The sequence below is a fragment of the Sus scrofa genome, chromosome 10 (genome assembly GCF_054392235.1).
Source record: "Sus scrofa isolate SSC_HxYL_T2T_F1_AM1 chromosome 10, Sscrofa_HxYL_maternal_Yorkshire_Landrace_v2.0, whole genome shotgun sequence".
Classification (NCBI taxonomy): Eukaryota; Metazoa; Chordata; class Mammalia; order Artiodactyla; family Suidae; genus Sus; species Sus scrofa.
The window spans coordinates 58,585,029-58,609,483 of NC_139392.1; the positions used below are offsets into that span (position 1 = coordinate 58,585,029).

At 45.6% G+C, this 24,455-nt stretch overlaps 2 protein-coding genes and 1 pseudogene across 24 annotated transcripts in view; 2 read left to right on the forward strand and 1 right to left on the reverse strand.

The window, feature by feature from the left end:
* Positions 1 to 24,455, reverse strand: part of LOC146399449 (uncharacterized) — a 149,214-nt gene that overhangs the window by 120,548 nt on the left and 4,211 nt on the right. For 18 of the 23 annotated variants that reach the window (XM_084979924.1, XM_084979911.1, XM_084979910.1 and 15 more), the window contains exon 2: positions 1,731 to 1,806. The exons of the other annotated variants lie outside the window; for them this stretch is intronic. The gene's annotated coding sequence lies outside the window, so the exon portion shown is untranslated. The remainder of the gene's footprint in view (positions 1 to 1,730; positions 1,807 to 24,455) is intronic. 23 annotated transcript variants of the gene reach the window in all.
* On the forward strand, positions 16,667 to 17,062 carry LOC106505133 (small ribosomal subunit protein eS12 pseudogene; annotated as a pseudogene).
* CCL21 (C-C motif chemokine ligand 21) lies at positions 20,428 to 21,127 on the forward strand. The gene is given in 4 exon segments (NM_001005151.1): positions 20,428 to 20,528; positions 20,629 to 20,749; positions 20,831 to 21,013; positions 21,094 to 21,127. Coding segments are annotated over 4 exon segments (405 nt in total). The 5' UTR covers positions 20,428 to 20,461.

Below are 24,455 nucleotides of genomic sequence, written 5' to 3' on the forward strand. Positions count from 1 at the left end.
GTATAATGAGCACTATGGAATAGAGAATCCTGACAGAGGATTATTGACCCCAGAAGGGTCACAATAAAAACAGCCTTGATTGGCGTTCCCATCGTGGCTCAGTGGAAATGAATCCGACTAGGAACCATGAGGTTTCGGGTTCGATCCCTGGCCTTGTTCAGTGGGTTAAGGATCCAGCATTGCCGTGAGCTGTGGTGTAGACTGCAGACACGGCTCGGATCCCGCGTTGCTGTGGCTGTGGTGCAGGCTGGCGGCAACAGCTCCAATTAGACCCCTAGCCTGGGAACCTCCACATGCTGCTGGTGCGGCCCTAGAAAAGGCAAAAAGACCAAAAAAAAAAAAAAAAGCATTAATTATGCTGTACACCTTAAACTTATACTGTAAGTATGCTGTATGTCAATTATATGTCAAAATAGGAATAAAAAAATAACCTTGAGAAGTGTTGTACATTCAATTAAAATATTTGCTTATTTACTATATGCAAAGTACTAGAGCAGACACGACAAAGACACAGGACTTGCACAATGGAGCTCATGGTCTCATGGGCTAGACAGTCTCACATGCCCAAATTGCCTAATCAACATAAATGCTTAAGTGTACAATATTTGCCTCTAACTATAGGCTAGTGAACTCCTGATTCCCTGCCCCCAACCGTTATCTAACTACATATACAAAACATGCTCTAATCACAGTTTTCCCAACATCAACAAATGGCAACTCCATTTTTCCAGCTGTTCTGGACAAAAACCTTGGTGTCATCCTTGTTTTCCCTAACAATCTATATCCAATTCATCCTGTTGTCTCTATCTTCTAAAATGAACTCAGAACATGCACTTCTCACTGACTCTGCTGCTATGATTACTACAGTAGCATCATAACTAATCTCCCAGCTTCTGCCTGACACTATATTTCCAAAAGTCTATTCTCAACACAGAAGCTTGATCATCCTCAGGGAAGGTCCTAGCTGGAGATGATTAGGTAGAGAGATACATTAGATAATGATGAACAAGAAATAGAAGGAAAAGGAAGAGAGAGGAAGGAAGGGGGGAAGGAGGGAAGGAGGCAGCTGATCATTAGATTTAACAATGCAGAGAGCATTCATGGCCTCAAAAAGAAGAGACTCAGGAGAGAGACAGAGGTAAAGGCATGTCTGGAGTGGATTGGAGAGGCGGAAAGTGAGCAATTGGTGATGGCAAGTGTAATCAACTGCTTTAGGGAGTTTTGTTCCACGGAGGTGCATAAAAATGAAAAGATGACATCAAGAGAGTTTTTTAAAGGTAGGAGATATAGCATGTTAGATCTTTTTGTTTGTTCTGTTTTTTTTTTCTTTTTCCTTTGCTTTTTAGGGCTGCACCTACAGCACATGGAGGATCCCAGGCTAGTGGTCAAACAGGAGTTGCAGCAGCCAGCCTATACCACAGCTATAGCCACTCAGGATCCAAGCTGCATCTTTCACCTAGCCACAGCTCACAACAATGCCGGATCCTTAACCCACTGACCGGGGCCCAGGATCAAACCTCATGGATACTAGTTGGGCATGTTACGACTGAGGCATGACGGGAACTCCAGCATGTTGGATCTTGATGGAAAGATCTACTCTATAGAAATAAACTGATAATGCAAGAGAGAAAGGGAGAACTGCTAGATAAATGCTATGGTGCAAAAGTAACAAAATAGAAATGAGTCCTCAGGTTAAAGGGTTGGCCTTGGCCATAAGCACAGATGCTCACCTGGTGGTTAAGTTGAGAGAAGATAACAGTAATGATGAGGGACTTTGTGCATCATGTATCATGTAGAACGTTTTCCCTAAAATTAAGAGAGAGATATATCAAACAAAATGATACAAAAGAACTTATTTATAAAACAGAAACAAACACAGATTTCAAAATCAATCTTATGGTTACTAAAGGTGAAACCATAGAGGGAAGCGAGGAATTGAAAAGGTGGGAATAACATACACACTACTGTAACAAAAAAGGTGATTAATAAGAATCTACTATATAGCACAGGAAAATCTACTCAATAGTGTGTAATAACCTACATGAGAAAAAAGATTGGGTATATTTATATGTATAACTGATTCATTTTGATGTACACCTGAAACTAATACAACATTGTAAGTTAACTATACTTCAAAAAAATTCTAAAAAAGAGAGAACAGGACAAACACCTAAAGGGCTGAATGAGGAACAGGGAAGAACTGTGGCTGGAGAGGGACTAATACATGGAACCAAAGCAAGAGATGAAAAGGAATTCTGGAAGTTACCATGGCAAGGTTTTTAATCTGGGACTAAGAGGTTGGTAAGAATGTGTGAGCCCAGAGTTCCCGTCATGGCGCAGTGGTTAACGAATCCGACTAGGAACCATGAGGTTGCGAGATCGGTCCCTGCCCTTGCTCAGTGGGTTAACGAACCGGCGTTGCCGTGAGCTGTGGTGTAGGTTGCAGACGCGGCTCGGATCCCACATTGCTGTGGCTCTGGCGTAGGCCGGTGGCTACAGCTCGAATTCAACGCCTAGCCTGGGAACCTCCATGTGCCGTGGGAGCGGCCCAAGAAATAGCAACAACAACAACAACGACAAAAGACAAAAAAAAAAAAAAAAGAATGTGTGAGCCCAAGTGGGCAAAAAAGAAAAAAAAAATTGCCCAAGTTGGTGATCATATGTGTGAAGCAGGTTTTGGAAAATAGGGTGATAATGATAGAGAAAGCTCTAGACGCACAGAACAGAAAGAGGATGGGGCTTGAGGATAAGAAACAGTACAGGTGTGGCATCCTAATGTCCAGCTAGGGACTGGGGATGTGTGGGCTCAGGAGGAGAGAACTGGGAAACAGAAAGACAAAGAGGCTGCCCTGAGGGATGGGACCTCATCCTTCTGAAGGTAACATCTCTGCAGTCCCACCTTCTGACCAACCAAATAGGAGGCAAAAGCTGGAGCACGGGCACGAAGTGCTATAGCTTCCTCATGATGGGGAACGGGAGGCTGTGGGGTGCCACTGACTCACTGATCCCTAAGGATGTATGTAGGTTGGCTCAACATACATCAAACCAGGAAGTGGGGGCAGGGCTCTTCCTCTGTTAGGACACAGCACTTGGCACAATGTGGCCACTGCTAGCAGGTTGCAGAAAAGCCACCATGCAAAGAAGCAGGACTGACCCTCCTCTGAATGGTGGTTCTGTGCCTAACGGATGGGAGTCCAGTCCCATCCGTTGTGGCCCCCGGGGTGAGGAAGCACAAGGCCCCTGCCAGGTGGGCCACACCCTCCACTGTTTTGCTAAAGCATCCCCAAAGATCACAGGAGGTCTCATGACAGCCACATCCTCCCTGCCTCGTGGGAGCTGGGCAGAGAGCCACAGAGCAAGATGAGAGGGGGGCCTGGAATGAGGGGAATTGACTCAGAAGGGTCACAGCAGCGTCAGGTGGGAGGCCAAGGTTACTGTGCACATATCCTGCCTTAGGGGGAGTGGGTCCTTCCCACGGATCCTACCTGCCCCACCAGCGCTGGCCTATGCTGCTGACCAAGCCCTGTGACAAAGGGCTGGGGGTGGAGGATGAGCCAGAACCAAGACCTTCAGGATTCTCATTTCTCAGCAAAATCAAGAGCCGAGAGAAGACAAGATCAGAGCCTCTGACTCACGCAGGATGTCACAGAGGGATGAAGCCTCGCTCATCCCATCCTATGACCCCAGCTTGTGCTCACCTTCCAGCACCCCCAGGCTCCAGACGCAAAATCAGAATGAAAACTCTCATGGCGGGACACAAACTCAACTATGTACGTACCACTCTAGAATTGCTGGGAGATGCCTGGAATATAGCAACGCTTGCTTGGGAACTTTGGACTTGGCCTCCGCCCTCCAAGATACCGTATTTCAGGGCAAAATGAAGAGGTCGGGGCTCTGACCTTCTGGAGCCCTTCTCTTGGTCTCTGCACGGAATTCTACAGGGAGAATTTCAGCCACCGACTCCCTGCAGTGGGAGAGAATGGCTTCTCCACAAAATCACTTCTCCTGTTAAACACTAAGTCCCAGCTAACAAGGACCATGGCTGCTTCATTTTTTTACACACAGGACGGCAACCAACACAGGATGGGCGCAGGGACAAACCCCATGGAGACACTGCTTCCTGCAACCTGCGAGAGGGGCTGAGCCTCTGCTCCTCACTATGGCTCCACCTGGACACAGGGGCCCACCGCATGCGCCTGCACTGGCTTAGAATGAAGGACAAGAATGGCCCCTGGGTCCACTGCAGGGAGAGGAAAGAAGGGAGGGCAGCCTTGAGTGCAGGCAGGGACATGAGGAGTGAGCACCACACAGGCATATGAGGTGCTGGGGGACACAGAGGACCAGGCCCCTCACATGTCCGGGGGGGACACACAGGACCAGGCCCCTCACATGTCCGGCTGGGCTTGTAGAGGACTGTCCGTTCCCATCCACAGAGACAGTGAGGCCAAGACCCTGGATACTTGATCTGGATGGAGGACAGCTTAGGGAGAGGAGAGGGGCCTGAGAAGGGGCCAGAAGGAGACCTCTGTTTCCAGAAGGAGGGGTGCCTGCTGCCAACTGCCCCCCTCTTCTGCCCCCCCCCCAACACACACACACTGTAACTTCTTTGGGTTCACGGCCAGGCAGAGCATATTGGGGGCTTTCCAGAGTGTATCAATCCCAAGGTCAAGACCAATACAGAGGCCTCGGGGGCAGGGCCCTGGGCAGGCAGCCGGCCACATGGGAATCCAGACAGCGGGAAGGGAAAGGAAGAATCCCTTGCGGTAAATAGTGCTGGCAGCTGGGGTGCGTCAGGGGAGAGGGGCAGGGTAAAGTGAGAGGCCACAGGCTCACACACAGTCAGAGACACATGGATACCGACACCCAGCCACACGGTTGCATCAACAGGGCTTGAATTCAGCAATGCTACTCAGAAGCGAACCCAGCGTACCAGAGACATGGTCAGGAGACACACCTCCATAGACTCGCAACACCCGGCGTCAGACATGCCCCAGCAGACTCTGGCAGGGCACTCATGCCCACAGACACAGCCCCTCCTGCAGACCCACAAACACAGATCCATTCCAAATCCATCCTTCAAAGCTCAGCTCTTCCAGGAAGCCTCCTAGGCCGCCTCAGACCAGGCCGATTTATCTGCCTCTCAACTCTGCCTTGTAACTTCTCTCCCACGTGCACGGCCCTGGTCTCAACTACTTGACTGGGTGCTTTCAAAGACAAGTCAAGGTCAGCAGGTGAGGCCACTGCCCTCCTCGGCAGCCCCACCCTTCACCTACACACCCATTCCCATCCTTAGAAGCGTCCCCGGTTTACTGCAGGGGCCTGACCCTCAGCCTCTGCAACGCAGCAGAAACACAGTCCAAAGGAAGAGGAAACCAGACAGACACACTCTCTCAAGGTAACACTGGTGCGTTTTACCAAAGAAAACCTTTACATGACCCTGTGCCTACCACTATCTACCTCCGATCTGTCACCACCACGTCAATGCCAGTGTGTTCCAAGCACAGTCCTAACTCTAACCCTGACCCTAGGCAGCCACACACTGAGTAATGCCTGCAACTGCACCAGGTGCACACAGATCACACAATTACGGAGGTGACAGGTCATCTGCAGTCCAGGAACCCAGGGGCTCCCTCAGTGACAGCTGCACAGGCATCAAGGCACCTAGTCCCTGGAGGGTTCAGTGCTCAGCTGGGAACCCACGAGCACCAAGGCACCCAGGCCCTTGACTTTGTTACATATATACGCTTACAAGGGCCCAACTCACCCCAAGCCCTGTTCTAGGACCAGCCCAGCCTCCGAGCTCCAATTCCTGCCATACCCCTCCCAGCTCCCGCCTGCCAAGCCGGGAGCATCTGTTGCCCTGGAACCCCCACCAGGCGGGAACACATGGGCCTCGAGCTGAAGGGAATGTAGCCACTTCCCAACGTGGGGGTTTCCAGAGCCTGCAACACCCACACCTAGAACCTCCACCCCAGAGCCTGGCCCGTGTGCCTGTCCCAAAGAGATGGCTTGCCTGCCAACACGGGGGCTGAGTGGGGGTGGGCGGCAGGTAGCACACCTCCTTGCCCCGCTCCAGAGTTGGTCTGGTGATAGGGTGGGTTCACTCTGAGCTCATCAGCAGAGGGAAAGCTGAAGTGAGTTGTGGTGTAGGTCACAGACACGGCTCAGATCCTGTGTTGCTATGGCTGTGGTGTAGGCTAGCCGCTGTAGCTCCAATTCAACCCCTAGCCTGGGAACTTCCATATGCTACAGGTGTGGCCATAAAAAGAAAGAACAAAAAAAGATGGTGAAGGAGTAAGACGTGGCACTCACCTCCTCTCACAAACACATCAAAAAACCCATCTACATGCATAATGATTTGCACAGAACATGTACTGAATGCTAGCAGAAGATCTCAGCCTTCCAAAAAGGGCAAGAAACCCTCCACATAACTGTGTAGAACAAAAGGCAAAAAAGGAGAAAAGGAAAAAAAGGAATCAGGACAGGACCAGCACTCCAGAGAGGAAGCTGTGAAAGAAGAAATACATCCACACCATGGGAGGCCACCTACCTGATGAGGAAATCATCTAACTGGTGGGACAGAGGGGGAGCCTCAAAGCCTCGGAGAAAAGCAAAGCAGCTGGTCTGAGGAGGGAGAAGCAGAGAGAGAGCTGCACAGGTGATCTGCACCACCGCTCAGGACACCACGACCTGAGACACTCGGGCGGGAGCTGGGCACTGAGACTGGGGCTTCACAGGTCAGTTCCGGGGAGAGGACTAGGGTTGCCTGTGTGGAAACAGCCTGAGGGGCTAGGGACCAGTGCACCCCAGGCTGAGAACAGGTACACCACAGCTAAAGGAGCAAGGGAGGAGGTCCGGGCCAGCAGGAGAAGCAAGGCGCCACTGCTGGGGAGGGCGAGAGGAGGGGGGTGGAACTGCCAGAGGAACATCTTTCTCAGGCAGCAGGGCACCTCTTGTGCAGGCTACAGGGAAGGTGCACACTGCCACAAGCATCTCGGACTCCTGAGGTGGGCATGGCCCTCCGCCACTAAGGGTCCTGGACCAGGCACCACCGGTCACCCCAGTCACCTCAGGGGTCACACCACAGAGGTCCCTGTAACGTAAGTGATTAAAGTAATTAATCATTTTTGTCTTTTCAGGGCCACGCCCTCGGCACATGGATGTTCCCAAGCTGGGGGTCGAATCAGAGGTACATCTCCCCCACCTCCCTGGGAACACACAAGCCTTGCCATTGCCACTACCAAAGGCTCTCTCTGGGCACCGCCTTCCGCCTCCCTGAGGGTCACTGCCACCGCTAAAGGCCCTAGAACCAGGAGAAGCCTGGTCCCCACCACTGTTAAAAGCCCAACAACCAGGCACTGCCTATGGCACCACCCATTGCCCCCAACCTTCCTGGAAGCACAGGCCATACACCCTCACACCCCCTATCAAGGGAATAAATGCCTGAACACACGGAGGAAAGAGACAGGAAGCATCCAAACCAAAAGCAGCCCTCACGTCAAAAAAGAAAAAAAAGAAAAAAAAAGTAAGCCTTCACAAGCTACTCAGAGACACTTCCACATATAAAGAGTCCTCCAAGACTACACTAGGTAATTGTTTTCCCTAAACTCACAGATTAAGAAAAATATAAGCAAAATGAAGAAGGACAGGAACCACTCCCAGTTAAAAGAACAGGAGAATTCCTCTGAAGGAGCAAACAATGAAACAGACCTTTGCAATCTAAACAATATTGAGCTCAAAAAGGAGGTAATGAAAATACGGACAGAATTAAGAACAGATATCAACAGCAACGCAGATTATTTTAAAAAGGAACTAGAGGAGTTCCCTCTATGGCTCAGTGGTAACAAACCCAACTAGTATCCATGAGGACATGGGTTCAATCCCTGGCCTATGCTCAGTGGGATATGGATCCAGCACTGGCATGAACTGTGGTGAAGGTCACAGAGGTGGCTCAGATCCCACATTGCTGTGCCTGGCTATGGCCACCAGCTACAGCTCTGATTCGACCCCCAGCTTGGGAACGTCCATGTGCCGAGGGCATGGCCCTGAAAGGACAAAAATGATTAATTACTTTAAAAATTAGTTCTAAAAAAATAAAAATAAATAAAAAGGAACTAGAAACTATAAGGAGGAGCCAAGAAAAATTAGAAAATGCATTTGCCAAGATGAAAGCTGAGGAACACAGAATCAACTGCTAAACAGGGTTTAAAATGGCAATAAATACATACTTATCAATAATTACCTTAAAAGTCAATGGGCTGAATGTCCCAATCAAAAGATATAGAGTGGCAGACTGGATTTTTTAAAAAAAGAGCCAGAATTCCCATCATGGCTCAGCAGAAATGAATCTAACTAGTATCCATGAGGATACAGGTTCAATCCCTGGCCTCGCTCAGTGGGTTAAGGATCCAGCATTGCCGTGAGCTGTGGTGTAGGTTGCAGACGCGACTCAGATCCTGCATTGCTGTGGCTATGGTGTAGGCCGGCGGCTGCAGCTCCGATTTGACCCCCAGCCTGGGAACCTCCATATGCTGTGGGTGTGGCCCTAAAAGGACCAAAAAAAAAAAAAAAAAAAAAGCCTACAATATGCTGCCTACAAGAGACTCATGTTAGGTGAAAAGACACATATAAATTGGAAAGTGAGGGGATGGAAAAAGATATTTCCTATGAATTGAAATGACAGGAAAGCAGGAATCAAAATACTCATACCAGTGTTGGCAGGGATTTACTGTCACCACTGAGAGCAGCTCTTTCCATTCCTGGTTTTTTGTTCAGCCAGGTATCTACCTCTGTCAAGTTCTCACTCTTTTCTTCCCTTCCTTTAGGGTCCCTAACTTGGGTTCTAAGCCCCAGGAGCAAGTAAGGAGGCCCTAATAACTCCAGGATGAAAACCATCTCCCCAAGGGTGGTCTACTACCACAGGCTCAAGTTCACAAGTAGGGACATAAAGTAGATCCTAGGAAGAGCTTCCTAAATTGACAAAAGGCAGTCAAGGATGGGAACCAAGGCGTCTGTGGACACCATCTGACAAAAAAGAGGCCCCTCATGCTGGCAAAAACAAGGGGAATGGGGCAGGATATATTGGAGGAGAGAGAAGGAACCTGGGATTTTAGGAGAGGAAATTGCATGGTCCCCAACTCTTCCATGTCATATTCTCCCTTTTTCCACAAGCTGGGTCAGGCCAGAAGTCCCCTTCCTCAGGAAAATTGGGGGTATATAATCCCAGCTTCCTCTTCCCCCAGACCACCTCTGTTCCCTTCCACTGGCTTTGTGCCCATCTGGAGTTTTGGATGAGAGCAAAATAGGCCCAGGTGACTTTCCCAGCCTGACCCCACAAAATTCTTGGAAGTACCTGGAGAGCTTGGTAAAAATACATATCCTTTGGCTGTATTCTAAGATTCTATTTAAGATTATCTAGGAGTTCCCATCGTGGCGCAGTGGTTAACGAATCCGACTAGGAACCATGAGGTTGCGGGTTCAATCCCTGGCCTTGCTCAGTGGGTTAAGGATCCGGTGTTGCCGTGAGCTGTGGTGTAGATTGCAGACGTGGCTCGGATCCTGAGTTGCTGTGGCTCTGGCTAGGCCAGTGGCTACAGCTCCGATTAGACCCCTAGCCTGGGAACTTCCATATGCCCCGGGAGCGGCCCTAGAAAAGGCAAAAAGACCCAAAAAAAAGATTATCTGGAATGGTACCTCTAATTCTGTATTTTTAATAAGCTCCTCACCTGATTATGAATTGCAGCCAAGTTGGGAAACAGTAGAAACGACCTAATATATGACTCTAGAATCATCTACACATCCCCCACCAAGCCCATGCTATCCTGATTCTCTGGTAACTCTTCAGAGGGAGGCTGCTCACCACTTACTTAGTCACTTCCACAAAAGGTGGGGCAGGTGGGGAAGGGGAAACTTTAGAGATGAGAATGAAAGGGTTTCTGGTGCCAGGATCCGCCATAAGACCAGGTAAAAGACCCAAGAAATCTTATCTCCTTGTTTTTGCCCGGTCCTGTTCCAGGAATGCCAGCCTCTTGCCAGCTGGGGCACTCCCTGCCCTGCTGAAGGTCTCAGCCTACTGTAAAACCTCAGACGCAAGAGCTCAATTACCTCTCTTCTAATTCATTCAGATTCTAGCCTCTCTCTTCTGTGGGCCTTGGGATAAAATACCACTTCCTTATCACCATCTCAACAATATCCCCATCTCCAATCTCCATTCCCTCTGCATCCCATCCTTCCCCAATAGCAACACCTCTATCATGGGTGCCATCTTTCTGTCACTACCTTGTTCCTGGCCAACGCTGTCCGGACTGCATCCATCTCAACCCTGTCCTCTCAACATCTCCCTAGGGTCTCCCGTTCCCATAAAGCTGTCCTTTAGAAAGCTGGGATAAGCCTGGGAGTCAGGAGCATGCTGGATTTAGCACTCTGGGAACCAGATGGACTTGGTGATCACAACTCTTAAGTCCTACTCTGGTTTTAAACATAGATTCTAGGAGGTCCCATTGTGGCACAATGGAATCAGCAATGTCTTTGCAGCACCAGGACGCAGGTTTGAGCCCTAGCCCAGCATGGTGGGTTAAAGGATCCAGCAATGCTGCACCTGCGGTGTAGGTCTAGACTGTGGCTCAGATCTGACCCCTGGCCTGGGAATGCCATATACCATGGGGGGGAGGGGCAAAAGAAAATAAATAAAAACAAACATAGATTCTAAGTCATGACCCAATAATCCTCACACTATACCCCAGCATAAATTACAAATGGATATAAGATTTAAAATGTTAGAAATTAAATTACAGAACTGATGGCAGGCAAAATGTCAGAGTAGAAAACTCTAGGGGTCAGTCCCATTGCCAAAGTGGAAAACTAAGCTGAAGAGAACAACTGGAATCACTTGTTTCAGAATTCTGGCACCTAACTGGACACAAAACAATCAAGTTAAGTACCTGATAGAGTGAGGATGCTGACCTTTTATAAGAGAGCATCATACATGAACCAGTCAATGCCTTGAGGATAGCAGCCCACATTCCTAGAGTGGCTGGCTGGTGGCAGAGAATCTTGTCCTCCAAAAATTGGGGGTTTTGGAGTTCCCATCATAGCTCAGTGGTTAACAAACCCAACTAGTTAACCATGAAGATCCGGGTTCAATCCCTGGCCTTGCTCAGTGGGTTAAGGATCCAGCGTTGCCATGAGCTGTGGTGTAGGTCACAGATACAGCTCGGATCCAGCATTGCTGTGATGTAGGCCAGCAGCGACAGCTCCAATTCAACCCCCAGCCTAGGAACCTCCATATGCTGTGGATGTGGTCCTAAATAGACAAAAGACCAAAAAAAGTTTGGTTTGATCTGGTTTCACTACTTTACCCATTTTAGTGTACAGTTCTGTGTGATTAAGTATATCGTAGGTCAATTATACCTCAAAAACAAACCAACAAACTCAAAGAAAAAGAGACTGAACTTGTGGAGGGAAGGGAGGATTGGATGAGGATAGTCAAAATGTAAAAATATCTATTATAAGATAAATAAGTACTAGAGATGTGATGTACAACATGATTAATATAATTAACACTGTTATATGTTATATATGAAAGTTGCTGAGAGTAAATCTAAGAGTTCTCATCACAAAGAAAAAAACATTTTTTCTATTTCTTTAATTTTGTATCTATAGGAGATAATGGCTATCCACTAAACTATTTGTGGTAATCATTTCATGATGTATGTAAGTCAAATCATTATGCTGAACACTTTAAATTTATACGGTGCTATATGTCAATTATATCTCAATAAAACTGGAAGAAAAGATAAACAAAAAAATTAAGTAAATGAGTTCAACTCTCTAATTAAAAGGCAGAGATTATCAAAATAGTTTTAAAAACATGATCTATCTATATGCTATCTACAAGAGACTACTTTGATATACAAATAAACAGCTTTAAAATAAGATGGAAAAAATATCCCATGCAATGAGCAACAAAGAGAGAGCCTTGGTGGCTATATTACTGGTAGAGAAAATAGACATTTTGTCAAAAAAGGTTATAAGAGACCAAAAATATTTATAAAATGTTTGATACAGCAAGATGTAAAATTACAAACAACTAACGGCCAAGCCTCCTAAAATATAAAGCAAAAATTGATAGAACTGAAGAGGAGAGTTGACAGTTCTAAAATAATAGTTGTAGAATTTAATATCCCACTTTCAATAATAGATAAAACAATCAGACAAAATATCTGTAAGAAAATGAAGAGAAGTTCCCATCGTGACTCAGCAGTTAACAAATCTGATTAGCATCCATGAGGACAGAGGTTCAACCCCTAGTCTTTTTCAGTGGGTTAAGGATCCGGTGTTGGCAGAAACTGTGGTATAGGTCACAGGTGTGGCTCAGATTCTGTGTGGCTGTGGCTGTGTGCTCTGATTCAACCCCCAGCCTGAGAACCTCCATAGGCCGCAGGTGTGGCCCTAAAAAAAAAAAAAGAAAATAGAGAACTTGAACAACACTATAAATAAATTAGATCTAACAGATAGATACACACACACACAGAGAGAAATCTCTGCCCAACAACAGAATACATGTTCTCCTGAAGTTCACCTGGAATTATTCTCTAGAATAGACCATATATGATAGGCCACAAATACAGAGTACCTCTTCTGATCACAAGAGAATAAAACTAAGAATCAGTAACAAAAGTAAAAGTAGAAAATTCACATATATGTAGAAATTGAGTCAAAGAAATGAGTCAAAGAAATCACAAGGCAAATTAAAAATACTTTGAGACAAATGAAAACAAAAACATACCAAAACTTTTGAGCAATGTTAAGAGAGGAATTTATAAACATAAATGCCTGCAGAAAAGATTTGGGGTCTGGAGTGCTAACTGCCAGTTTTCAATTTCTATATTCAATTATATCTGGAGTTACTTTCAATGCACTGTATTCTTTGAAATTTACCCAGGACTAAAGCTAAAATCCACTTTCCACAGATAGATGTAACTACATAAAGGCATTCTAGAAAATATTTGCTGTTGAAAAGTTGAATAATTGTATAATTATTGAATATTTATAAAATACATTGTCATCATTCATAAAATACATTGTTCATTTTCAACAGAAAAAAAAAGATTTTGGGGAGTTCTCTTGCAGCATAGCAGGTTAAGGATCTGGTGCTGCCACTGCAGCAACTTGGGTTGCTGCTGTGGCATGGTTCAGTTCCTAGCATGAGAACTTCTGCATGCCATGGGCATTGCCAAAAAAATTTTGTATAAAAAAATAAAAAATAAAATAAAAAGATTTCAAAACAAGAACCTAACTGAATACTTCAAGGAACTAGAAAAAAAATCAATAAAACCAAACTCAAAAAAATGGCAGAAAGAATGAACTAATACAGATTAAAGCAAAGATAAATGAAATAGAGAATACAAAAATAGAGAAAAATTAACAAAAGACAGTTATTTGAAAGATCAACAAAATTGACAAGCTTTTAGTTAGACTAAGAAAAAAGAAAGAAGATTCAAATTATTAAAATCAGAAATGAGGAGCTCGCTGGTAGTATAGCAGGCTAGGAATCCTGTATTGTCACTGCTATGGCTCAGGTTGCTGCTGTGGCAAAAGTTCAATCCCTGGCCCAAGAACCTCTACAGGCCTCAGGTATAGCCAAAAAGAAAAAAATCAGAAATGAAAGTGGAAGCGTTAACAGCAATTTTATAGACATAGATGGTGAAAAACTGTACATGAACAAATTGAGTAACCTAGATGAAATGGAAAAATTCCAGAAACACATAAACTATCAAAACTGACTCAAGGAGCCCGTCATGGCTCAGTGGTAACAAACCCAACTAGTATCCATGAGGATGGGGGTTCAACCCCTGGCCTCGATCAATGGGTTAAGAATCCAGCGCTGCCATGAGCTGTAGTGTAGGTCGCAGACACAGCTCGGATCTGGTGTTGCTGTGGCTGTGGCATAGGCCGGCAGCTACAGCTCCAATTCAATCCCTAGCCCGGGAACCTCCATGTGCCATGGGTGTGGCCTAAACAGACCAAAAAAAAAAAAAAATGGCTCAAGAATAAATAGAAAATCTAAATAGGTCTATAACAAGAAAGGATATTTGGGATATTTCATTTCATTCAGAAATGAAAACATCCCAACAGAAAAACCCAGGACCAGATGGCTTCCCTAGTGAATCCTACCAAATATTTTTTTTCTACCATTTAAAGAAGAATTAGCAACAACGCTTCTCAAGCTCTTCCAAAAAACTGAAGAAGAGGGAACACTCCCTAACTCATTCTCTGAGGCCAGCATTACTGATACCAAAGCCAAATAAAGACAATTTAAAAAAAATTAAATTACAGGCAAAAAACAAAACAAAACAAAAAAACAAACAAACAAACAAAAAAAAGGAGTTCCTGTCGTGGCGCAGTGGTTAACGAATCCAACTGGGAACCATGAGGTTGCGGGTTCGGTCCCTGCCCTTGCTCAGTGGGTTAATGATCCGGCGTTGCCGTGAGCTGTGGTGTAGGTTGCAGACGCGGCTCGGATCCCGCGTTGCTGTGGCTCTGGCATAGGCTGGCAGCTACAGCTCCGATTAGACCCCTAGCCTGGGAAACTCCATATGCCGTGGGAGCGGCCCAAGAAATAGCAAAAAAAAGACAAAAAAAAAAAATTACAGGCGTTCCTGTCATGGCCCAATGGAAATTAATCTGACTAGTATCCATGAGGACGCAGGTTTGATTCCTGGCCTCATTTAGTGAGCTAAGGATCTGGTGTTGCCATGAGCTCTGGTGCAGGTTGCAGATGCAGCTCGGATCTGATGTTGCTGTGCCTGTGGCATAGGCCAGCGGCTACAGCTCTGATTCAACCCCAGGCCTGGGAACCTCCATATGCCATGGGTCCAGCCCTAAAAGCAAAAAAGAAAAGAAAAGAAAATTATAGCCCAATATCCCTGATGAACATTAAGGTAAAAATCTTCAACAAAATACTAGCAAACCAAAGTCAACAGCTGACTAAGAGTCATAAATCGTGATCAAGTCGGATTTATTTCAGGGATATAAGGATGGTTCAACATCTGCAAAACAATCAATGTGGTATACCACATTAATGAAATGAAGGATAAAAATCATATGATCTCAATAGATGCAGAAAAAACATTTGAATTCAACATCCATTTATTATTAAAAACTCTCAACAAAGTGGGTATAAAAGGAATGTACCTCAACATAATAAAAGTCCCATATGACAAACTTTCAGCTAACATCATACTCAAACATAAAAAGTTGAAAGCTTTTCCTGTAAGATTAGGAACCAAAAGGTTCCTAATTATCATCACTTCTATTCAACCTAACACTGGAAGTCCTAGCCAGAGCAATCAATCAGTCAAGACAAAAAAAAAAAAAAAACACATATTTTATGTATATGTAAAGTCCCAAAGATTCCACCAAAAAACTCTAAGAACTAATAAACAAATTCAGTAAAGCTGCAGAATGTAAAATCAACATACAAAAATGAGTTGTATTTCTATATGCTAACAACAAACGATCCAGAAAAAAATTAAACAACCCTACTTAAAATAGCATCAAACAACAAAATATTTAAGAATAAATTTAACCAGGGAGGTGAAAGACCTATGCAATGAAAACTATGACAATGATCAAAGAAACTGAAGAAGACCCAAATAAATGAAAAAATACACCGTGTTCTTGGTTTGGCATGTTGCTAAAATGTCCATACTACCCAAAGTGATCTTCAGATTCAATGCAATCCCTATCAAAATTCCAATGGCATTTTTTTACAAAAATAGAAAAAAATCCTAAACTCATGTAAAACCACATAAGACCCCAAATAGCCAGAGTAATTCTAAAAAAGGAAAACAAAGCTGGAGGCATCATGCTTCCTGATTTCAAACTATATTACTAAGCTATAGTAATCCAAACGGTATTGGATGGCATGAAAACAGACACACAGATCAATGGAATAGATTATATATGGCCCATAAAAAAAAAAAAACCCAAGCATATATCGTCAACTAATCTTTGAAAGGGCATCAAGAGCACAGAATGGGAAAAGGATAGTCTTTTCAATAAATAGTGTTCGGAAAACTGAATAGCCACATGTACAAGAATAATACTGGACCCCTATCACTCACAAAAATTAACTCATATTCAAGACTTAAATGTTAGACCTAAAACCATAAAACTCCAAGAATAAAACACAAAAGAAACCGCCTTGACATTGGTCTCGGCAATGATATTTTTGGATACGACAAAAAAGGCAAAAATAGGAGTTCCCATCATGGCTCAGTGGAAACGAATCCGACTAGGAACCATGAGGTTGCGGGTTCAATCCCTGGCCTCAATCAGTGGGTTAAGGATCCGGCATTGCTGTGAGCTGTGATGTAGGTCACAGATGCAGCTCAGATCTGGCATTGCTGTGGCTGTGGTATAGGCCCCACAGCCATAGCTCTGATTAGACCCCTAGCTTGGGAACCTCCATACACTGTAGGTGCAGCCCTAAAAAAAAAAAAAAAAAAAAAAAAAAGGCAAAAAGAGGGGGGCAAAAATAAACAAGTGGGAGTATACATCAAACTAAGAAGTTTCTATGTACTCTTTCCCTGCCACTGCTGAGTAGCTCAAAGGTAGAGGCTAGGGCACATTCAAGATTCAGCTCCATCCATTACACACCACCATGGCTGAGGAAGGCATTGTTGCTAAAGGTGTAGTGGACATTAATACTAATTTGCAAGAGGTGTTGAAGAGCACCTTCATCCATGATGTCCTAGCATGTGGAATTTGCAAAGCTATAAAGCCTAAAACCAGCACCAAGCCCATCTTTGGGTGCTTACATCCAACTGCGATGAACCCTATGTATATCAAGTTGGTGGAGGCCCTCGTGCTAAACACCAAACTAATCTAACTAAGCCTGATGACAAGAAGAAACCTTAAGTAGGTAGGCCTCTGTAAAACTGACCAAGAGGGAAAGCCATACAGAATGCATGGTTGCAGTTTTGTCATGGTTAAGGACAATGATAACAATTCTCAGGCCAAGGATGTCATCAAGAAGTACTTCAAAAGCAAGAAATGACTTGACTCTTCTACAAAAAACAAATGCTGGAGAGGGTGTGGAGAAAAGGGAACCTTCTTACACTGTTGGTGGGAAAGTAAATTGGAATAACCACTATGGAAAACTAAATATAGAACTACCATATGATCCAGCACCATCTCCTGAGCATATATCTAGACACAACTGCAATTCAAAAAGATATATGCACCCACATGTTCACAGCAGCACTATTCACAATAGCCAAGACATGGGAACAACCTAAATGTCCATAGACAGATTAACGGATTAAGAAGAAGTGTTGCATACATGCAATGGAAAATTACTTGGCCATAAAAAAGAATGAAATAATGCCATTTCCAGCAACATGGATGCAACTAGAAATTCTCATAATAAGTGAGGTCAGAAATAAAAAAACAAATACCTCATGATATCACTTAAATGTGGTATCTAAAATAAGGCACAAATGAACCTATCTAACAAAACAGAAACAGACTCAAAGACATAGAGACAGACTTGTGGCTGCCAAGGGAGAGAGAAGAGAGAGTTAAATAGACTTCGAGTTTGGGGTTACTAGATGCAAACTATTACATTTGGAATGGCTAAGCAATAAGGTCCTACTGTATAGCACAGGTAACTATAGATCCAGTCTCTTGGGCTAGACTATGATAGAAGATAACATAAGAAAGGGAATGTGTGTGTGTGAGTGTGTGTGTGTGTGTGTGTGTGTGTGTATGACTGGGTCACTTTGCTATACAGCAGAATAGATACAATATTATAAATCAACCATAATAAAAAAATTTTTTAACTTTTTTTTTTCTTTTTAGGGCTGTACCCACAGCACATGGAAGTTCAGCCTAGGGGCTGAATTGGAGCAGCAGCTGCCAGCCTACAACATGGCCACAGCAATGTGGGATCTGAGCCATGTCTGTGACCTACACCTCAGCTCATGGCAACACCAGATCCTTAACCCAAAGAGCGAGGCCAGGGATCAAACCCATGTCCTCATGGATCCTAGCTGGGTTCATTACTGCTGAGCTATGATGGGAACTCCTCAAATAAACAAACAAATAAACAAACAAGCTTTTATACAGCAAAAGAAATAATTAACAAAAAGGAAAGGAAATCTAGGGATATAGGGAATGGGAGGAAATATTTAGAAACCATATATCTGATAAGGAGTTAATACCTAAAATCTATAGGAATCCATACAAGTCAACAGCAAAACAAAAAAGCAAAAAATCTGACTAAATACTAGGAAAAGGACCTGAATAGACAGTTTTCCAAAAAAGATGCACAAACAGCCAGCAGGTATATGAAAAGATGCACCATGTCACTTATCATCAGGGAAATGCAAATCAAAACCACGAGATATCTCATCACACCTGTTAGAAAGGTTACTATCAAAAAGATAAGAGAAAATAAAAGCTGGAAAGGATATGGAGAAAATGGAACACTTTTGCATTGTTGGTGAGAATGTAAATTGGTACAGTCATAATGGAAAACAGTATGGAAGTTCCTCAAAAAATTAAAAATAGAGCTACCATGTCATCTAGCAGTCCCACTTATGAGCATATAGCCAAAGGAAATGAAATCTCTACCTCGAAGTGATATCTGTACTCCTTTGTTCCTTGTATTATTATTCACAATAGCCAAGATAGGGAAAGAGCTTAAGTGTCTATTAATGGATGAATGGATAAAGAAGACATGAAATGTGGTTGTGTGTGTGTGTGTGTGTGTACCCATGGAAGATTATTCAGCCATAAGAAAAAGAAGGAAACCCTGCCATTTGTGACAACACAGATGGACCTGGAGGGCATTATGCTAAGTGAAATAAGTCAGAGAAACACAAATACTGCATGGTGTCACTTACATGTAGAATCAAAATTTTAAAAACATTAAAAAGCCAAACACATAGAAACAGAGTAGAATGGTGGTTGCCAGGGGCTAGAGGTGGGGAGAATGGGGAGATATGTGTCAAAGGGTACAAACTCAGTTATAAAATGAGTAAGTTCTGAGGATGAAATGTACAGCATGGTGACTGCAGTTAATAACACTGTACTGTATAGTTGAAAATTGCTAAGAAAGAAGATCTCAAACATTCTCATTACAAAGAAAAAGTGGAGCTCCCATTGTGGCTTAGTGGGTTAAGAAACCAACTTGCATCCATAAGGATGTAGGTTCAATCCCTGCCCTCGCTCAGTGGGTTAAGGATCCAGGGTTACCATGAGCGTCAGTGTAGGTCATAGATGAGGCTCAGATCCTGAGTTGCTATGGCTGTGGTATAGGCCAGCAGCTGCAGCTCCAATTCAACCCCTAGCTTAGGAACTTCCATATGCCACAGGTTCAGCCCTAAAAAGAGAGGAAAAAAAGAAAGAAAGAAAAGGTGTAACTATGTGAGGTAGTAGAGGTGTTAATTAACTTAATAGTGTTAAGTATTTCACAATGTATACCTATATCAAATCATTATGTTGTACCCTTTAAATACACACAGTTTTGGAGTTCTCATCCTGGCTCAGCAGAAATGAATCTGACTGGTATCCATGAGGACACAGGTTCAATCCCTGGCCTCACTCAGTGGGTTAAGAATCAGGCATTGCTGTGAGCTGTGGAATAGGTCAAAGATGGGTCTCAGATCTGGCATTGCTGTGGCTGTGGTGTATGCCAGCAGCTTCAGCTCTGATTCGACCCCTAGCCTGGGAATTTCCATATGCCGCAGATGCAGCAAAAAAAACAAACAAACACAATTTTTTCAATTATACCTCAATAAAGCTGGGGTAAAAAACATAAGGAGAAATCATGGCCTTGAATTTGGCAATGGTTTCTTAAATTTGACAATAAAAACACAGACCAAAAAAAATAGACAAAATACACTTCATCCTTATGTGTCAAAGGGTACAATCAAGAGAGTGAAAAGACAAACCACAGAATAGGAGGAAATATTTGCAAACCATGTATTTGAAAAGGGTCTATTATCAGAACGTACAAAGAACACTTAAAACTCAATAATCAGATCTGTATTTTAGGAACAGTCCTTGGCCCTCTTGAAGGAAGGGGAGAGGCTGGAGTGAAATGAGGTGGTCCGGAGGAGAGGTGGTGAGGCCTGAACCAAGACAGTGGCTGGGAATGGAAGGAGGGCTTTTCAGATTCAACTGATATTGATGAGGTGGACTCAAATGGCCTGGGGGACTGACTGGCTGTGTGAAGTTTTCATTTCCGCATACCAGTGAGGCTGGGTGCCAGGACAGGATCTGCCTTTTCAGGAAGGAAAAGGAGGGACGTCCCTATTCTTCCCTGGACAGAGTGGCTGGAGATGGGGGAAGTGAAAGTGTCCATCTGCATAAATAGGCAGCACCCCAATCCCAGCCCACACACAGACCCCCAACTCGGAGCCGTCCACTTCACTCAAGCTCTCCTGCAGCCATGGCTCAGTCACTGGTTCTGCGCATCCTTGTCCTGGTCCTGGCCTTCTGCATCCCCCACACCCAAGGTATCAAGGAGGGAGTTGCCTAGGATGGGGACAAGGGGCTGGAGAGGCCTGGGTGGAAGCCTACACACGGCTGCTCACTCCCTATGAACCCCACCTGCAGGCAGTGATGGAGGAGCCCAGGACTGTTGCCTCAAATACAGCCTAAGGAAGATTCCTACTCACGTTGTACGCAGCTACCGGAAGCAGGAGCCAAGCCTGGGTTGCCCCATCCCAGCTATCCTGTAAGTGGGTGCAAGGGGTTGGATGTAGGCTGGCAGCCAGGTGGGGAGGGCATGATGAGCTTACTAACCACCGAACCCCAGGTTCTCGCCCCGGAAGCGCTCTCAGCCAGAGCTATGTGCAGACCCCCAAAAGGCCTGGGTGCAGGAACTGATGCGCCATCTGGACAAGCCACCAGTCCCACGGACACAAGCCCAGGACTGTAAGAAGGACAAGAGGGCCTCCAAATCTGGCAAGAAGGGGAAGGGCTCCAAAGGCTGTAAGAGGTGAGGAAACTGAAGGGAAGGGGGAGGGAAGTAAAGGGCAGCCTTGATCTTCCTCTCAAACCCCTATTCTGTCCTCCCAGGACTGAGACCCCCAAAAGGGCCATAGCCCAGTGACCAGCCTGGAGCCCAGGAGGCCCCTACAGTCGCAACGGGGCTTGGAGCCCCAACCCAAGGGGTAAAAGTGGGCTAGGAGAGAGAGAGGACTCTGGGCCCCAGCGCAGCCACCCCACACCGGCCTTGCCTCACCCCTTCTCCAGCTTCAACCACCCCTCCGTGTTCCCGCCCTACCCTGCACAGCACAGCAGCCCACATCACGCCAGGCCTAGAGAGACAGAGAAGACAAAGTCCCCCAGGAAGTATGAGAGGTAGCAGCAGGACTGTCCCCTCTGAGGAAAGGTCACCGAGGGCCCTGGACCTGACCCTGCTCCCCACTGTACCCCACCTCTTCTTTGTAAATATGACATATACCTAACTGAATAAAAAGCCATTCCGGCCTTCTTCCCAGTATCTGTTCCTGTGTGTTTGTGTCCACAGAGAAGCCAGTGTCACCACAGAATAGGGTCACACACTCTGGGGTCCCGGCCAAGAGCCTAGGCTGGGGAATTCTCTGTTCTCGCCCTCCCCAAGAGTTTCTTTGCTTCCCAGGTGCCTAGACCTGTGGGCAGTACAAGGGAGGCTGACAGGCAAGGTGGGACCTGGGCTGCCCCTGGTCTCTGAGAGATCGCTGCCAATGCAGAGACTGCAGACCCCAGGCACACATCCCCAATGTCCTCTGGGACCCTGAAGGGACCCCTCTCCTGATTCCGTCCAGCATTCTCTCACTCTCAGCTGCACCAGGGACCACCTCCCCTTTCCTTGGGACCTACTGAATGCCAACCTCCAAGCATTTCTTTGGGAGGAGCCCACCTGTAACTTAGGTGAGCACAAGTTCTCTTGAAACCTGCCCTATTCAGAAGTCCAGCCCCGGGAGCCCTCAAGAGCCCCCATCTCCTCCAAAGACCCAAGAGGGCTCTCTTCCACCCTGACCAGTGAAGCTGGCCCCTCCCTTCTACCTGGGCTCACTAGTCTTCCCTCAGCTTCTTTCTAGTTGGGAAAGTGTCCTCCTCTTCCCTTCCTTTCTCCTTTCCCCCCATGCCGGGCCCAGGGCACCTTAGCCCCTTTAACCTCTTGAGGCCAAGGAATAAGTCTCCTGGGGCAGGTAATCCAGTCTCCTCCCAAGAAGACTCCAGCCTGGCTCTCCTCTCCCTCTCCCTCTCCCTCCCCAGAGCAGAGATTGTCCTCTTCCCCACTTCACCCCTAGACTGGGAGAGAGAGGACCACCAGATGGGACTCGGCCATGTAAGAAAGAAGGGAAGAGATACTGGTGGAGGAGCAAGGGGCTAGAAGTGGCTGCCCCACCACCTTTTCTTCCCACTGGGGGCTGAGCATGCCCAGCAATTACTGCTTATTTATTACACAGTCATTAAAATATTTGTTGTCTGCTCCTCCTGAGGCCAAAGAAGACAGGAGCTCCTCCCTACCTATCCTCGTGGAGCAGGTGTGATCTTAGTCTACCAGCTCAGACGTGCACAATTTACTGCACTTAAAAATGTTCTTTCAAAATCATGGACTTGGAGAAGAGACTTGTGGCTGCCTGATGGGAGGGGGAGGGAGTGGGAGGGATCGGGAGCTTGGGCTTATCAGACACAACTTAGAAGAGATTTACAACTTAGAAGAGATTTACAACTTAGAAGAGATTTTTCTGCTATTCAGATCCTGCTGAATAGCATTGAGAACTATGTCTAGATACTCATGTTGCAACAGAACAAAGGGTGGGGGAAAAAATGTAATTGTAATGTATACATGTAAGGATAACCTGACCCCCTTGCTTTACAGTGGGAAAATTAAAAAAAAATTTTTTAAAAAATGTTCTGGAGTTCCCGTCGTGGCGCAGTGGTTAACGAATCCGACTAGGAACCATGAGGTTGCGGGTTTGGTCCCTGCCCTTGCTCAGTGGGTTAACAATCCGGCGTTGCCGTGAGCTGTGGTGTAGGTTGCAGACGCGGCTCGGATCCCGCGTTGCTGTGGCTCTGGCGTAGGCCGGTGGCTACAGCTCCGATTCAACCCCTAGCCTGGGAACCTCCATATGCCGCGGGAGCGGCCCAAGAAATAGCAACAACAACAACAACAAAAGACAAAAGACAAAAAAAAGAAAAAATGTTCTTTCAGAGTTCCCATTATGGCTCAGCAGGTTAAGAACACAACTAGTGCCCATGAGGACGCAGGCTTGATCCATCCCTGGCCTCATTCAGTGGATTAAGGATCTGGTGTTGCCTCAGGCTGCGGTGTAGGTCACAGATGCAGATGCAGCTTGGATCCTGCGTGGCTGTGGCTGTGGTGGAGGCTGGCAGCTGCAGCTCTGATTTCAGCTGCTAGCCTGGGAACTTGCATATGCCATAGGTGCAGCCCTAAAAAGCAAAAAAAAAAAAAAAAAAAAAAAAATTGTTCTTTCAACAAACCTACTCCAAGTCCCTGAACTAGGGCACTGGCACTCTCAGGATCCCATCTGCCAAGGGCTGTGCAAAGGTCGTAGAAACAGCAAGGCACAGGTGAGGATTCCTACATGCTCCCCACTCCATCCCATCTTCGGACACCAGTCTCACCAGTGAATGCTGTGACCCCTGTGTTCTCAGCAGGTATGACTCTCCAGGTCCTGGACTCTCAAACTCTCAGCTCTGGGCCACATTTGAGCCAAGGGAATTCAGTTATGAGAGCCTCTGAGCTTGGACCTGTCCCCAGAACCCCCCACCCCCCCACCCCAGAGCCATCTACTCAGGTCCTGCCACTTGCTTCATCACAGCCAGGCGTTAGAACCCATTGCCAAAGCAGGCTGGATGTATACACCAATCCCCTCCACAGTTTCAAAAATTCTCTCCAAAACTCCCTCTCTTCCCAGTCCCTCTAAGGTATCACCTCTTTCCTGGTTTGCTTTGGACTTTACAAAAGCAGAAGGGACTCTGACAGCAGGGTGCCCCTACTCTCAGCCCTACCAAAACCTCTGCTTGCTCTGAAGAGAAAAGAAAAACATCAGCCAAAAAAAAAAAAAAAAAAAAAGGCATAGAACAAAACTTCACATTTCACTCAATTATCCTGCCACATTGCATACCTGGTATTTGCCTCATGCCCTGTCCTGAGTAAGCATGCAATATAATATTTATTTCATCAGCTAATAAGTCCCCGCTCTCCTTGCCTGCCCTCACCCTTGACAATACTATCCTGTCCTTTCTTCTTTCTATAAGATGCATAATTCCAAAAAAAAAAAAAATCAAGTAACATATAGTCATGGTTAAAAAAAATCAAAAAGTACCAGAAGGCTTATTCTAAACAACCATTTTCTGCAACTTTTAACTCTTTAAGCTACTTCTTCAAGGAGTTAGGGCGTTTGTCTAAATATTCTGTTCAT